The sequence below is a fragment of the Doryrhamphus excisus genome, chromosome 17, assembly GCF_030265055.1.
Source record: "Doryrhamphus excisus isolate RoL2022-K1 chromosome 17, RoL_Dexc_1.0, whole genome shotgun sequence".
Taxonomy (NCBI): Eukaryota; Metazoa; Chordata; class Actinopteri; order Syngnathiformes; family Syngnathidae; genus Doryrhamphus; species Doryrhamphus excisus.
The window spans coordinates 11,085,042-11,100,954 of NC_080482.1; the positions used below are offsets into that span (position 1 = coordinate 11,085,042).

At 43.4% G+C, this 15,913-nt stretch overlaps 3 protein-coding genes across 4 annotated transcripts; 2 read left to right on the forward strand and 1 right to left on the reverse strand.

Moving 5' to 3' along the window:
* Nucleotides 1-191: 191 nt before the first annotated feature.
* Nucleotides 192-3,941, forward strand: bnipl (BCL2 interacting protein like). Of its 2 annotated transcripts, none has more exons than XM_058052729.1 (10): nucleotides 192-406; nucleotides 470-523; nucleotides 1,165-1,220; nucleotides 1,634-1,843; nucleotides 1,910-2,110; nucleotides 2,188-2,290; nucleotides 2,367-2,498; nucleotides 2,569-2,613; nucleotides 2,722-2,820; nucleotides 2,918-3,941. In XM_058052729.1, exons 1-10 carry the CDS (start codon nucleotides 303-305, stop codon nucleotides 2,940-2,942), a joined length of 1,029 nt encoding a protein of 342 aa, XP_057908712.1. In that variant the 5' UTR covers nucleotides 192-302; the 3' UTR covers nucleotides 2,943-3,941. The 2 variants fall into 2 exon arrangements, with proteins under 2 accessions (XP_057908712.1, XP_057908711.1); XM_058052728.1 differs by having other exon boundaries at nucleotides 194-406; nucleotides 2,569-2,655.
* polr3glb (RNA polymerase III subunit GL b) lies at nucleotides 3,315-6,299 on the reverse strand. Its single transcript, XM_058052734.1, has 8 exons — nucleotides 6,137-6,299; nucleotides 5,393-5,615; nucleotides 5,174-5,321; nucleotides 5,029-5,097; nucleotides 4,851-4,907; nucleotides 4,684-4,778; nucleotides 3,608-3,715; nucleotides 3,315-3,544 (listed from the first exon to the last, which is right to left on the reverse strand). Exons 2-8 carry the CDS (start codon nucleotides 5,510-5,512, stop codon nucleotides 3,458-3,460), a joined length of 684 nt encoding a protein of 227 aa, XP_057908717.1. The 5' UTR covers nucleotides 5,513-5,615; nucleotides 6,137-6,299; the 3' UTR covers nucleotides 3,315-3,457.
* LOC131105029 (immunoglobulin superfamily DCC subclass member 3-like) lies at nucleotides 5,530-15,813 on the forward strand. The gene is made up of 14 exons (XM_058052718.1): nucleotides 5,530-6,906; nucleotides 9,890-10,183; nucleotides 10,262-10,406; nucleotides 10,464-10,594; nucleotides 10,659-10,796; nucleotides 10,868-11,026; nucleotides 12,962-13,127; nucleotides 13,429-13,679; nucleotides 13,770-13,934; nucleotides 14,009-14,197; nucleotides 14,306-14,413; nucleotides 14,713-14,833; nucleotides 14,905-14,961; nucleotides 15,029-15,813. The coding sequence occupies exons 1-14, from the start codon at nucleotides 6,846-6,848 to the stop codon at nucleotides 15,105-15,107; spliced, it is 2,064 nt and encodes a 687-aa protein (XP_057908701.1). The 5' UTR covers nucleotides 5,530-6,845; the 3' UTR covers nucleotides 15,108-15,813.
* Nucleotides 15,814-15,913: the final 100 nt, after the last annotated feature.

Below are 15,913 nucleotides of genomic sequence, written 5' to 3' on the forward strand. Positions count from 1 at the left end.
TCTCGAATGGTGACGCATGTTCTCTTTGTGCGTGCATGGCTTCCCACAGCCCAAAAACATCCATGCTAGCGTTGAAATGGTCTCTATGTGTCCACCCACTCAGTTGGGATAGGCTCCAGCTCGCCTTTGACCCTAAACACTATAAGCGCTTCAAAATAAATGACTTAAATACAAACCTTGCTGGGTTTTAGCACCTCAACAACACCAATTCTATGTGGAGTGCTCAGCAGCTAATTGGTCGGGACTAGTGACGTCATCGTGTAGGTGAGTTTGGATCAGTCAGAGAGCAGTTAGCCTCTGAAATGCAGACAAACCTGTCACACACCAGTAAGAAACACACATCCACACACAGGACATCCAGGAGCCTTCTTGTGAGAATCTACGGTGACATCATGAACTCTGACAGGTAAGCGTGTGTTCGTCTGTGTGTGTTTTATGTTTATTACTAACTTGATGTATGTCATCACAGAACGCCAACATGGCCTCATGAAATGGAGTTGCGACAAGAAGACCATTTCCCTGGGTACACAACACAAGTACTACACACACTGTCAACATAATGTGGTTCCACTTCTAACAATTACTTAGTTACATTGTGTTAGTTATACAACTTGATTATACTACCTAATACTATTACTTACATTACTCAGTAGTGTTTGTTACACTCATCTCTTCCTATAAGATTCAATCAGTTAGTCACTAACAAGTAAACAAGGCCCAGCCTCCTTGTTTTCAGGTGGGTCAATGTCCATCATTACATCTGAATGGGATGCTAACAGAGGCGAAGCCACCCAAATGACCATCGCTGGTGGCCCCAGGCCCCACGTTCTTGTATCCCACCAACTGTCATTTGACACCACAAAAGAGCAAAATCCTTCATCACTGGACATGCCAACTCCTTTAGAGGATAAATACACTGGATCTTGTACTAAGTCGTCATGCTCGAGCAGTCCTATCTAGTCCAACTTCAGGTATCAATGCCACAATGCCACATCCAATGTGAGTAATGGTCTCACCTTGGCCACCCCAATGACAAATTTCTGGCTCCGCCACTGTTGCTAAGCGGATTTGCGTAAGATGTTGGATTGTGTTGTCAACGATTAGTAAATGTAGTACATTGTGCGTGATGTGTTTGAATATATATAATATGGTGTGTATGCACAGACCTCTCCCAGGAGATGGTGGAAGACCTCACGATGAAATTGTCAGTCCACCAGCAGGTGATTGTTTTTTCTTCTTCTATTTTTTTTTAAATGCCGCAAGGTGAATGAGTGGTTAGCATGTTGGCCACACAGTCAGGAGATCGGGAAGACCTGTGTTCAAATCTCCTCTTAGACATCTCTGTGTGAGTTTTGTCCGGGTTTTCTGTTTTTTCTGTCTCCCACATTCCAAAAACATGCTAGGTTAATTGGTGACTCCAAATTGTCCATAGGTATGAATGTGAGTGTGAATGGTTGTTTGTCTATATGTGCCCTGTGATTGGCTGGCCACCAGTCCAGGGTGTACCTCACCTCTCGCACGAAGACAGCTGGGATAGGCTCCAGCATAGAAAATAGATGGATAGTTTTTAAACTCTATCTATTCTTTGGTGCTCATGGCCTTGCCCCCTTAATCTACCGAGTCTCCCAATCAGGTGGCATCGTGGGTGGAGCTAAGAAACGTCTGACTGCTCCCACTCTCAGTCTCACGCTGAGCCATGGCGATTCCCACGAGCAAAGTCACGACAGCTTCTCGGCTGCAGCGGTCTCGTCCACACATTCGCTAGACATCAACTTGGAGGCGTTGGAGACGCCGTCTGACAGCGAGGCGGAGCCTGATGGGGCGCACGACCTGGACTGGGATGGTGAGACGAACATGCAAACATCAGCCAGAACACCGCGATCGTCAGCTGCCCTATGACCTATGGCAGATGACTTCCCTTGGATGAGGAGGAAGGAGGGCGTGGGGGGCATGGCCTGGAAGCAGGCGGAGCCTAGTGGAATGGGGCTGATGGAGCTGGACCGAGTAGACAGCAGAGGACGCCGCTGGAGGAAGTTCTACATGTCCGGACAGGAATATCATGTCAACATGAGCGTCCTGGAGCCATACCTCCAGGTCCTGTCACATGGAGGTTAGAGGTCACGCACCCCCAAAACCAATACAGCACATGTGTAGGTTAAAGGTCACCGTGCATTGATTGACCATCAGGTTACTATGGGGATGGGATGAACGCCATCATCCTGTTCACGTCGTGCTACCTTCCAGAGAACACAATTGACAACTACGACTATGTGATGGAGCACCTATTTAAGTGAGACCAAACAACAATGGCTCTGCTAACATGTCACAGTGCATGTCTCCTTGAGTGTGTGTATGTGCACTTCCAGGTACATGGTGGGCACGTTGGACCTGATGGTGTCAGAGAACTACCTGCTGGTCTTCCTGTGCGCCATGGCGCCTAGAAACAAGTTTCCCTCCATCAGATGGCTGCGGCAGTGCTACACTTCCATTGACAGGAGGTGCGTTGGTTTCTCATGCCAGCACAGCCCAAACTGGTTTCCGTGACAACACAGTGTCATCTGTCTCCAGGTTGAAGAAGGACCTCAAAGGACTTCTGGTGGTCCACCCCAGTTGGTACGTCAAAGTCCTCCTCACTGTGATCAAGCCCTTTGTCAGGTGAGGTCACCATAGCAACACAAATCATTGCATAATCATCTGGTGACCTATGACCTTTGTCTTCAGTAACAAGTTCAGCAGGAAGATTCGTTTCATCCAAAGTCTTGACCAGCTTTCTCACGTAATCCCCATGGACAGACTGATGATCCCCGACGCTATTTTTCAGTAATGAGGCCCCTTCCTGTCTGCCTCATCTGCTTCCTGTTTCTTGACATCCCTTCCTGGTACTGGGATCTTCAGCTAATTTCACTTCCTTTCACAGGTTTGACCAGCAGTTAAACAAATGACGAGTGCCATGTCGATGGCCTGGACAGTTCCTAGAGACCGATGAGGCGCTGCCAGGAAGCACTCTCTGAAGAGGCTGATTCAGAGGCTTTCCAAAAAAACCCAGAAGAACTTGTATGACCTGTGGAGGAAGAAGGAAGAAGTCAAGACAATACAAAACATTTCTGTAAATGAGATTTTGATGGAACAAAATGTTCAAATCAATGTACTGTATATGTAAAACTATGATAATCACATGCAAAGAAACCTGCAGGGGGCGCTGTTTTCGTTCACGAACTTACCACAGTCATGACGTCATCTCACGCTGCCACTTTCCACTGTCCAACAAGATTAGTGTGTGTGTGTGAGTTTTTATACAAACTACCAGGACAGTATTGTCTTCAACGTTTCAATGAAATATTTTTCTCTATTTTAGTAAAAAGTTAACAATCAACAATATGAAAAAACAAACAAACTTGACACCATTTAAAATCTTGACTTAAAACTGGCAGTTGGCATTGAAATCGCCACAAATGTTTCAGTAAATGGCCTCGTCCATGTTGTCATCACTTTCCGCGCCAAAGTCCTCGCCGTTGTCGAAATAGGACATGATGTAGTCTGTCTCCTGCAAGACACAGCTCGTTATTATGATGAAAAAATGAAAATATCTCATTTGATGTCTTCTCACTTCCTCCAGCTCCTCCTCGTCATACTCTTCCTCGGGCTCCTGATCCTCTTCCTTCTTCTCCTGCTGCTCCTCATCCTCAGAGTTCTGCTGCTCTTCACTCTGCAGCGTCTAAACAACAGGATCAGTTTAACAGAAGTGAAGGAGATAGGTTGAAATGAAAGTTTACCATGAAAGTGGAAATGATTAAGGTAGATATGGAAGGGCGTATTCAGTCATTTGGAGCTCTGAGGCAAATCTAACCACGACTTTGTACTGCACTGACACAAGTTTTATCCTCACCTCCCCACAAGGTCTTCAATGTGGGCAGCAGCAAGTTTAATATAGTTTACCGCTTTAATACTCTCTTCTTTGTGATGAAAAGAAGGAAAATTGGAGTTGATAATAAAAGTATAAACCCTGTGGAGAGCTACTTAAAAGTGGTTAGGTAGCTCCTGAGCAACTGGCTGGAGACCTATCGTGTATGACCGTGGTTTGTTTTCCACAACATCGCAAGTAGAAATTTGGTCATTACACGTATTTAGCGAGACTATCCGTGTTTAAAAAAAAATGTTTTTGATTGTGGTGGAAAACAGCTATTAGCTAGTAATTTGTAACCTTCTCCCAGTATGCACACTCTATAATACTACACAAACAACTGCTTATTTACACAAAATAAACACGTTTAGAACACTGATACATTGTTACTTACAGCTGGAGCTGTACCGGACTTCAGCAACAGTTTGGTGGATAGTCCAGCTTTGTTTTATAGTCTAGCTTCACCTATATGGCTTGTACCCGAGGAAGGCCGGCTAACTGTGACGAAAATACTCTCTGAAAATGAGCATTCAGAGACATCCCAAACTTCTTTGAGGGCTCACTTCTACATGCACAAACCTCATTATCTGAAACTTTGGTATCATTTAACACAGGAAAACAACATTCTAACTACATTAATAGGTAAGGAAAGTGGAAAAGGCATAATAGGTCCCCTTTAAGTAAAGCCGAATGGGGAAATGAATGAAGTTAAGGTAGAGACGAAGGTAGAAATTTCGGTAAAGAGGTGTTTGTGAAGTAAAAGTTGCAGCATGATGTCAAACCTCCAGCTTGAGGAGAACTTCCTTGTTTTCTGTTACTGCTTTTTTCTGCTCATCAGCCTGAACCTTCTTTGACTGCACAACCTCTTTGGACGCACCTGACAAGTCAAAAAAGATGTAATAATCTTTATCCACTTGCCACAAGTATGTGTGTGTGTGTGTGCGCTTACCCTTTTTTATTGTTTTCTTGACACGTAACCTCAGCTCTTTTGGGAATCTCTTTGAATCTGGGGAACAACCAAAAATGACAATTCACAGAGCGTGTGACCCATCACTGAGTTGCACCATCGCATACAATGTGCCGCCATTGTCGTTTGTACAAGGATGCAATGTGATTGTGGGTCTCACCTGGCAACCAGCCTGTCAGAGCATCGGCCTGCTCGCCGCTGTGATATTTGTCAGAGTATCGTTCCACATCTGGAGATAAGATCTTCAAAATAAATGTCCTTCTTGCCCGATAAAGAATTATTGATTATTGAGGTGACACACTTACCTGTGTGTGCCCTCTGACCTGTGTGTGCAGAGGCAGGCTGGATGAAGAAGGGGAGGGTCTTCATGGCCCCTCTGAACTCCTGTTTCAGGGCCAACAGATACTCTGCCTCCTCGCCTCCTGTTAGGGGGAGCGGCTTGTGCTCCAAAGCCTGCATCAGACAAAAATGTCAGTTTCCCATAATGCTTTACAAAAAAAAACAGCGAAAACAGTGCAGCTCACAGGAAACAGAGGTGTGGGCTGTTGGATGGACGGTGGTAGAGTATCTCCTCTGTTGATGCCGATGGCTTCCACGTTGAACGTCATCATTCTGCGACTCCGACCACGACCGCGTCCTGCCATCTCTGTCTCCACCCCGCTGAGTTAAAATGTGTCTGGGCAAGTCTGATTAAGATTTCATGCACTCTGTTCTTCAACAGGCGTAAGACATCTGGTCACCTGGAATCTGGCAACCAAATAGCACTTTAGGTAACATGAAGAACATTATAGAAAATCTAATAACCACCCTCATCCAAAGTTAACTGGGAACACGTTTCCTTCACCATGTTTATACAGCATTCCAGATTCCTGGGAAGTAGTTAATATCACACTCGGAGCGTTCCAGTGGAAAGTAAACAAACATGACGAAGGACCTAAAGAGCTAAGCCCAATCACGATCACGCATATCCATCTTAACAATTTACATGCTGAAACGCTTTCGATCAATAGTCGCTCATATTATCTGTTAATAAATGTGTGATATGTAACATTCATTGAGCTCGTCCAACTTTGAGCGGCATTTCAACGTATTTTCAAGTGGGATGCCTATGGAGTTAAGTATAAAGAATCAACTATTATACATATCGTTAGCTATACAGTCATAGTTTGCTGATTGACGGTGAATACAAATGTAAGTGAAACAGCGTAGCAGAGGGGGTTCAAAGTCAACGCGTCGTCTTGATACATGTACAAAGTGTATTGTCTTACTTTCAATGTGCATCTTGTGGTCAACTATTATGTTTGCTTCTTCTTGGTGAAGTAAAACAAGAGTAAAAATTCCGACGTCTTTGTTTACATCAAACGGCCAGGCGCCATCTTTTTCTTATTCGTGCTTCCGGTGCTCGGAAGCGCGCCACCTGCTGTCTGGGAGTGGGACTCCATCTTCCTGCAGTACAACCAATGACAACTATTGTGTGGTATAAATTGTTAAAAGTTGATAGAATGGTGGTATGAAAATTAGTTTTTGAGGAAGACGATGATGATGATGAACAAGAAGGTGTCTCATGAGCAGAAAAACAATTGCAATTAGACCACAATAAAGCAACAAATGCATAAATAAACCCACGGACAAATAGCATGAATAGTAGTACATACTTTTATGAGTACATAAAAGCAACACTAAGTAGAGCGAGGGCTGATTAATCACTGGAGCCTGATATCAGTGGACCAGCCCAGACACATCACATGTTCCTTCAAACTCCTTCAGTTCATCACTTCACCATTTCAGTCATTGATTGACGGTCAAGTTCAAGTTGAAGAAGGCGCCCAACTTGACCTCTGGGTCACTATCAGAATCCAACCCTCCACAGAGGCTCCACCCTCCCCGTCTGTGACAGCTCCATCTTTTTGGACAGACGAACACCAAGACAAGTGTCGTCTGGATGTCTCCTCACATTTGGATTAAAAAGTTGAAAACATGAAATTGACATGGATGACGACGATGATAATAACAATGATGATGAGGATGTCCTGCTCAGGTATGTTACTATTATTATTTCCATTGTGGAACTTACAACAAGCCAACAAACTGCTTTTTGATGAGGAACATAAAAATGAAAAGCTATCATTATTATTATTATTGTACACCTTGTGATAAACTTAATATGCTTGTACTTAATGATTTGATGCTTTATTACTTATATAAGTAATGCAACAATTTACTTTTTTTACTGTTTTGTACTTCAGCTCAAGTGCGTGTGCTTTTGTGTGTGTGTGTGTGTGTGTTTTGCTCTTCAGCTTGAGCGTGTGTGTATGTGTTTTGCACTTGAACTTGAGAATATGTAATTGAAAAGACTTTCTCCACTGGCAGAATATGTAAAATATTGATATTAAATATGTTATTATGAGAAGTAAAGACAAGTGTTGTTTAGTATGTTTGAATTAATTCAACAAAATATTATAATTTATATGTTTTTCTGAGATTTAACAGAGTTCTAAATTCGACAATATACAACAATTAATATGTTTTAATATGTTATAAGATTTAACACGGTATTTTATTTAATATGTATTAATTAAATGTAACAGTACTATGTACTACGTGTAATAAGATTTAAAAGTATATTATATTTAATATGTGTTTTAATAACATTTCATATTATATTATATTTAGTATATTCAGTATTGGGATTCAGTAACATGTTACTATATTGGTATTATTTAACAGTATATTTAATGTAATATGTTTTAAGTACATATAAAAGTATGCATTATACAGTATTTAATATTGGCTTTATTGAGATTGAATGTTATAGTCTATGTAATATTGTGTGTGTTTTAATGAGGTTTACTTCTGTCTGTGAGGTATCATGAAGGGGGGAGTAGGTTGATTGTCTGTGGGGCTGTCAAGGTCAAAGTCAGACTCTCATGACCTTTAGGGGACGAGGTCACCATCTGTAAAGCCTGAAGAGGATTTGGGGGTGTTTGTCTCCCCCATTTCATTCAGAATTGATGTCACACATGTTCACATTCAATAAATGGGCAAAACATATTCAAATAAATACATTCAATGTTAATATGTTGACTATAATACAAGTACATCAATGTAAATGAATAAGAATGTAGTCAATGTTATTTTAAAAGTAATAAAGACAACATATTTTATATTTAACATATTTGAAATATGTAGATAATACTGCACTGCTTGCTGAATCAATGTCAACAATATGGGAACAATCTATGCAAAATCAAAATAAATCCATTCCAAAAACATGCTAGGTTAATTGGCGGCTCCAAATTGTATGAATGTGAGTGTGAATGGTTGTTTGTCTATATGTGCCCTGTATGTGATTGGCTGGCGACCAGCCCAGGGTGTACCCCGCCTTTCGCCCGAAGACAGCTGGGATAGGCTCCAGCATACCCACAACCCGAGTGAGGATAAGCGGTATAGAAAATGGATGGATTGAATGAACCTCAAGTGCATGTTTTTGGAATGTGGGAGAAAAACAGAGAAAACCCACACACGTAATAGTTGAGAATACTTCCAACATACTACTACTTTATTACATGCTTTGAACCTTGCAAATAACTAAATCAACTGCAAAAAGATTGGAATTTTTTTCGATGCTGTGTACACATAAAATATTAACGATGGAAAATCAACAGAAAGTCCTTAAGTTGGACATTATGGAACGGTAAAATATGTTCTTTGTTCACATAATTTTGTAACGCAGCTCCTATATACAACAAAAATTCAAGGTGAAAAGGAAAAGCAGTAGACCAAATGGATTGATGACATGGAACAAAAACTATTATCAAAACTGTAAAGTAATATCTAAAAGTATCTAAAGTAAGATCTAAAAAAATCAGTGCGACTGGTGAACCCTGACCGCCAACCTTTAGTGAGAAGATGGAACTAATTGATGATGAAGACATGTTCTAACCACCACAATACATTTGTGTTTAGGAAATGGAAATGAAGACACAGCTGGGGGGAGTGTTAGACTTTTGTGCTTTTGTAGTATTGTTAGTTAGAAGGGGGGGTCAGACTTTTGTGTTGTTTGGAGGGGAGGGGCTAAGACCAGCTGGGAAGAAACATGCTTGGGGGGGAGGGGCCTGTGAAAAAAACCCAAATTGAAGTTGAACGCAAGATGATACTTTAATTGTTTTTTTTCCTCTTTTGTATCAGCATCAACAAATAGTAGTATATGTAAAAGTAATTGTAGTAGTAATCTATCTAGTAGTACTGTATGAGTGTACCAGTACTGGACTATGGTACTGTAGGAGTGTAGTAGTACTGTAAGAGTCTAGTAGTAGTGTATTAGTGTACTTCTACTGTGTAATATTGTTTGATTAGTACTAGTGTGTACCAGTATTGTAGGAGTGTTGTAGTACTGTAACAGTACAGCAGTACTGTATGAGGGTAGTAGTACTGCAGAAATTATTTATAAATGTCTAGTCTAGTAGTACTATATAAGTGTACCAGTGCTGTAAGACTGTACTACAGGACTGTATGAGTGTAGTAGTCCTGGTAAGAGGGTATGGCAAGAATACTGTAAGAATGTAGTAGTAGTGTATAAGTGTACTTTTACTGTGGAATATTTTTTGATTAGTGCTGTATGAGTGTACTGGTATTGTAAGAGTTCAGTAGTACTGTATGAATGTATTATTAATGTAAGAGTGTATTAGTACTGTATGAGTGTAATAGTACCATAAGAGTGTAGTAGCATTAGGAGTAGTAGTGTATGAGTGTAATATCATGATAAGAGAACAGTAGTACTATGTGAGTGTATTAGTACTGCAGAAGTGCGGTAGCACTATAAAAGTATAGTAAGTTCTGAAGAAGTACTGAAAAATGTAGTGTACCAATATTGTAGTTGGAATACAATACCGTTTTACTGCAAGAGTGTATTGTACTGTAAAAGAGCAGTAGTACTGTATGTAGCAAGTATCATGTGTAAATCCATTTTTTGTTGGATGTTCTTGGAAGTTGCAAAAAAAAACGCCTTGTCACCATTTCAGGTGTGGGCGGAGCCTCTGAGCTGTCCTTCCTAAAAGAGCCCAGTGATGTCATCGCCGTGAAGGACCGCCCACTGATGCTGGACTGTCTGGTGGAGGGGGAGGGGCCTATCTCCATCACCTGGAGGAAAGATGGTGTCGCTGTGGAAACAGGAGTGCTGGCAAATGGAACGTTGCTCATCAGCAGTTTTTCCAAAAAGAGGCGGGGCAATGCAACAGATGCCGGCGAGTACGACTGCGCTGCACGGAACCGCTACGGCATGCTTATCAGCCGCAAGGCCCGTGTGCAGCTGGCATGTGAGTCACATGACTTCTACCTGTTTTTAGCATGTAGCTGAGCCCGTTTTAACCCCACCTCCATTGTCGGCCACATAGCCCTCCCCAAATTTGTTTCCCACCCACAGTCAGTGGCGGTGGATGAAGGGGGTGTGGCCAGACTCACCTGCCAGGTGAATGGGATTCCTGAGGCCAACATCAGCTGGCACAAAGACCGACGCCCACTGAGCACCAATGAACCCAGGTATGTCGTATGTGTGTTACGTAAGTCACTGTGAGTTCAAACATGGCTTCCGCGCAGGTACACACTGCTTCCTAACGGTGTGCTGCACATCAACGCCGTTCGCCAAAGTGACAGCGGATTGTTTCGTTGCGTGGCATCCAATGTAGCCAAGACGCGCTACAGTCACGAGGCCCAGCTGTCCGTTACCCGTAAGCAACGCTCCACCGCAGAACGCCTGTGCTGCTTCTTCTTTACACCATCTTGCATGTCCAGGGGCGGGATCCAGGACCTACAAGGAGCCCGTCATCCTATCTGGTCCCCAGAACCTCACCATCAACGTGCATCAGACCGCCATCTTGGAATGCATTGCCACAGGAAACCCGCGGCCCATCGTGTCATGGAGTCGCCTTGGTAGCCGTAACACGTAACACACACGCTCAGTGTGTAACCATGGCGTTAGCTCATGATGCTACATGTTTCAGATGGCCGCTCCATCGGCGTGGAGGGCGTCCAGGTTTTGGGAAGTGGAAACCTGATGATCTCAGACGCCACGCTCCAACATTCTGGAGTTTACGTTTGTTCCGCAAACCGTCCGGGAAGTCGATCTCGACGTACGGCACTCGGACGCCTCGTTGTGCAAGGTGGGCTTCGATAAGTGATCATCTGTCCTTCTTCTTCTTCGTGGCTTCTTCCTCGTGTGTGTATGCGTGTGTTTGCGTTGATCTTGAACTTGTTCAGTTTTGTTAATTCATGTCAAGTTCACACGTCTGACCTCTGACTCCTCAGCCTCCCATGTCTCACTATATGTGTGTGTGTGTGTGCATTGATCTTGAACTTGTCCAAGTTTGGCAATTCAGGTCAAGTTTACACCTCTGACCTCTGAATGTGTGAATTTTGTGTGTGTGTGTGTGTGTGTGTGTATAAATGCGCCTGTGAGAGTCATTGTGTGCATTTTTGTGTGTGTGTGTGCGTGTAATTGTGTAAACAAATGAACAAAAAACCAGCAGCTGCAGCTCAGACAGACAAAGGTCAGAGGTCAGAGAGGTTCCCACACTGAGATTCAATTAACATGAGAACAATTCATATGATCATCACGTGCGCATATTTACATATGTTCTTGCAATGATGATTAGTTCATTCCCATATATTGTCAGAACCTGGCTCTCGGGCAGTGGCAAACCCCATTCAGGGAGGCTAGACTATGGCCGTATGTGCCATACATTCAATGGCAACCACAACAACAACTCCAGCTGCAACAGGGGAGCAGCAGCCCCGAGTCAAAGTCTGCCCACGGTTCCCCAACCACTCCTGGCATTACTGTTTCACTATCTTTACACCTTAGGTTTTCTCCATTTCTCTCAATGCTATCAATAGGGATTGCCACATCTATCACCATCTTCTGAACTTTATCCACTTGCCTTATTCAGCTAACAATATTTCGGATCTCCCCCAAAAAAGCATTCACAGGTAATTTATTTTTTTTGTTTGTTTTGTTTTTTTTGTTTTTTGTCCCGTCCAGCCATTGGGGCAGATAGTATTGTTGATCTAAATGCTAAACATGCTAAACAGATTTGCTCTGTGTCAGGAAAGGTGTTGGCTACAACTTCCTTGTACCATGAAATTTTATTTGCCGTTATTCGATGTTTTTGTTATGCGCGTTTGGAGCGACCGGACCGGAGCAAGAAGAAACACAGAAAAGAATAAGAGAAACTGGGGTTGGTGTGGGGGGGGGGGGGGGGGGGGGGGGCAGTAGAGAGAGAGAAAAAAACAGCAGCAACAAGAATTCCCATAACAACAACAGTGACAAACAGAACAGTTAAATGTCAATGATGGCTAAGGGTCACACTGGAGATGATATCAGTGGAATGAAACAGTCCAACTTACCAATAGCAATAGTAACAATGAAGACATGACCCGTGATAGTAAACACAATTACAGCCATACAGTTACAGTAATTAAAATCTCACTGCTTGACATCATTTTTACTGTAATAATAGCATACCAATAGCATATAGACATCAGGGATAAGATGGTAGATTGTGTAGAGAAACACCCATGTGCTGTGAGTGTCCATATGGAGGTGTGTACTTCTGTGTATATATTCATATATGTGTGCGTAAGTGTGTTCGTGTATGTGAATGCGAGTGTGTGAATGTGTAATTCATTTACAGGTAATTTCTACACAAATTAACTTGTCCCGTTGTTAATATAATACCTTTTATTATTATTATTATTATAGTTATTGACATTATTATTATGCTTAGTTCATTTGTTTGTCCATATTTTATGCTAATTAGCCCTCCTCCTCTTCTGAAACCCCTCACCCCCTGACCTCTGACCCCTTTGTCTTCACACCAAGTGGAGGGGTAGGGGCGTAGCTTCCAAAAGTTATTCATGTTCACCATGGAGACCGTCTGACGAGACAGCAGATGTCTCTGACAATGATGATGTCATCATCATGTCACACAGCAACTGCTCCAATTTACACATTTAATGTTTCATTTGGGGGGAGACGTCTCTCCCACAAGTTTAGTAATAAATAAAAAGGAACTTTGTTGACGTGTCTCATCGTGCAGCCCCTCCTGAGTTCGTCCACTGGCCCCAGTCGGTCTCCCGGCCAGCAGGGGGCAGCGCCGTCTTCAGCTGCTCTGCGACCGGCGTTCCCGAGCCCCACATCATTTGGCTCAAGAACGGAAAGCTACTCGGTCCGGGTACCAACGTCAAGCTCGCCAATGGAAACACGTAATTATACCATCGCCATCCATTAAATGTTACTCGTGTGTGTGTTGTTTAGTAAGTGTCCTGTGATTGACTGATGACCAGTCCAGTGTACCCCACCTCTCGTGTCAGCTGGTATAGACTCCTACACACCCCAACCTGATAACTGAATTAAATGGATAGTTATGTTAACATTGTGGGGCGCTGTGTTTGTTCCATTAGCATGCAGGCTAACTAGCATAATTTTCAAAGAAATTTGCCATACTCCTCAAGTTGTGTTGTCATGGCAACACATTCATTCAGTTTGTTTGTTCCCCACCACCAGGACGCTGGCCATCACCCGCATTGCCCCCAATGATGAGGCCATCTACCAGTGCATTGCCGAGAACAGCGCTGGTGCCAACCAGGCCAGTGCCCGTCTGGCCATCAGCCATGGACCTGATCTTCCAGAAGCCCCGAGTGGCCTTCTGGTCACGCCCCTTAGCTCAAGTAGCCTTCAGCTTACATGGAACGAGCCACCAGAAGACGTCACCCAGCATATCATTGGATATGTCCTGCATATTCGGAGGCTTGGAGGTAAATCACCATGAGAGAGACCACATGAGACCAGGTTCAAAATACAAAAGCTTGTGGAAGTTTGACCTGTGCCCTTTGACCTGTCCTCAGAGGCTGACAGTGCAGAGCTACAGGAGGCTGTCAGTAAGACCACATTCCGTCACGAGTTCTCCAACCTGGAAGCAGCCACCACTTACTCCATCTACTTGAAGGCTTATTCTGCTCTGGGAGGAAGTCGGCAGTCCAGTGTCGTCATCTCTACCACACTAGGGGGCGGTAGGTGGACATTTTCGAGGGGGGACATCAGCTGACATCAGGAAGCTCTTAATGTGGCTGTGTTTGTCCCACAGTTCCCAGCCCTCCCAGTTTCTTCACAAAGGTTCTAAACCAGACAGCCATGCAGGTGTACTGGGACCTGCCCAGTAAGCCAGGCAAGGTGGAGGGCTTTAGGCTGGAGTACAACAGGGTTTCTAACCCTCATCTCAAGGGCCAGGAAACCTTTCCAGGACATATGAACACACACACCTTGTCCAACCTTGGTCAGTGTGACCTAGTGTGTGCTAGCTAGCTAGCTATATATAGCATGCCGGTTAGCATTAGCTTAACGTACGTCACACTTGAACCTGACCATGTCATCCTTCTTGCAGAACCACACTCACTTTATGAGATCCAGCTGGTGGCGTTTAACGGGAATGGAGAAAGCCCAATCACCCGACACCTTGTGTCCTTGGAAGAGGACAAAAACACTGCAGCGGGTAGGAGCTTCATCCTGACCTTTGAACTCTGACTGAATGTCTAACATTTTCATTTAGACCTTTGACAGCGGGTCAAGAAGGGAACAGTAGACACAAAAGGTGGCTAGGAGATATTAAAGAAGACCACTAGGGACCAAAGTAGACCAGTATACACAAGAGAACTAGTCAAGACAAAATAAGACCAACAGAGACTGACGAAGACCGAGAGGAAAGAAAACCAGTAGGGACACGAGAACTGGTAGACATGAAGAAAGACCAGTCAAGACAAAAAGACAAATAATTGTGTGTCTCATCATCAGGTCCGAGTTGCAAGTGCGACTGGTCTGAGAGTTCCAGGTGGACTGTGTTGCTGGGCATCCATGGTGGTGTGGCGTGTGTCCTCTGCTTGCTGCTCTTCATCCTGCTGGGCTACAGACGAAGGTGAGAGAGCATCATCATCACCACCATTATCATTATCTTCTTCTTCATATGTTTTTTTTTTTTTTCTGCAGGAAGCCCCCGCCTGGTGTCAGTGATGTCAGCGCTCCAGCTGAGGACGCTGAGACAAGGCAGGTGTCCATTGAACTTTGACCCTGTTGTAGTATCATCCCTAATCTCCCTGTTCCGCCCACACAGGTGTGACTCCACATCATCCCCGGTGATGGTCATGTTGGAAATGATTCCACCACATGACACTAACACCTCTCGCCTTTAGACCCCGCCCCCTTACAGCTTTACATTAGGTCACATGACTTCCTCCTTTCCACCGAAAGCCAAAAAAAGCGGACCCAAACAACCTTTAGAAGCTTCTATAACTTGCTTTTGAAACCAAAAGTGTGCACACTGAGGTCCATGTGGACCCCAGCCCTCATCACATGAGGAGGTTGTCTTCTTCATGATGCTCCCAGCACGTCTGCCTTCGACGTGTTCACAAACTTCAAATTCTCCAACATTTTGACCTCCAAAGAGAACCACCTTGACACCAAACCATGTGACTTTTTATACTACCAGTTTATGCTCAAGATCTACCTCAAAACCAAATCCCCTCCCTTCTTTCCCAGACCAAGATTTGTCTGAAAGGACAGACACACTAATATTGACACTGAATAGAAAACTTTAGTCAAGTTAAAGTCGTTAGATTTGCATTTGGTGTTTCACCTTAAGTAAATAATGAGGTGGATGGATGACTGCCGTCTAAAGCAGACTTTTCTGAGATGTCTTTGACAACGGAACCAAAATATGTTGTTCTTGTTTAGGTGAAGTGTGATGCTGCTGCCACTGCTGTCCACACGAAGTAATGCTTTAAACACATGTCTATACTCTTCGTATATTTTATTTTCACGAAGAAAAAGATGCTTTAAACTGTGTGTTACATTTGATGTTAGTTTCTTTCTTTTAGGCCAACCAAATAAAGTAAATGAAAGTGTGACGTTGTATGTATATTATTGATGTTGATGGATACAAAAAGGAGAGCGACTCCAGGAACTTTCCAACTGGATGACTGATCCTTGCAGAGGTTTG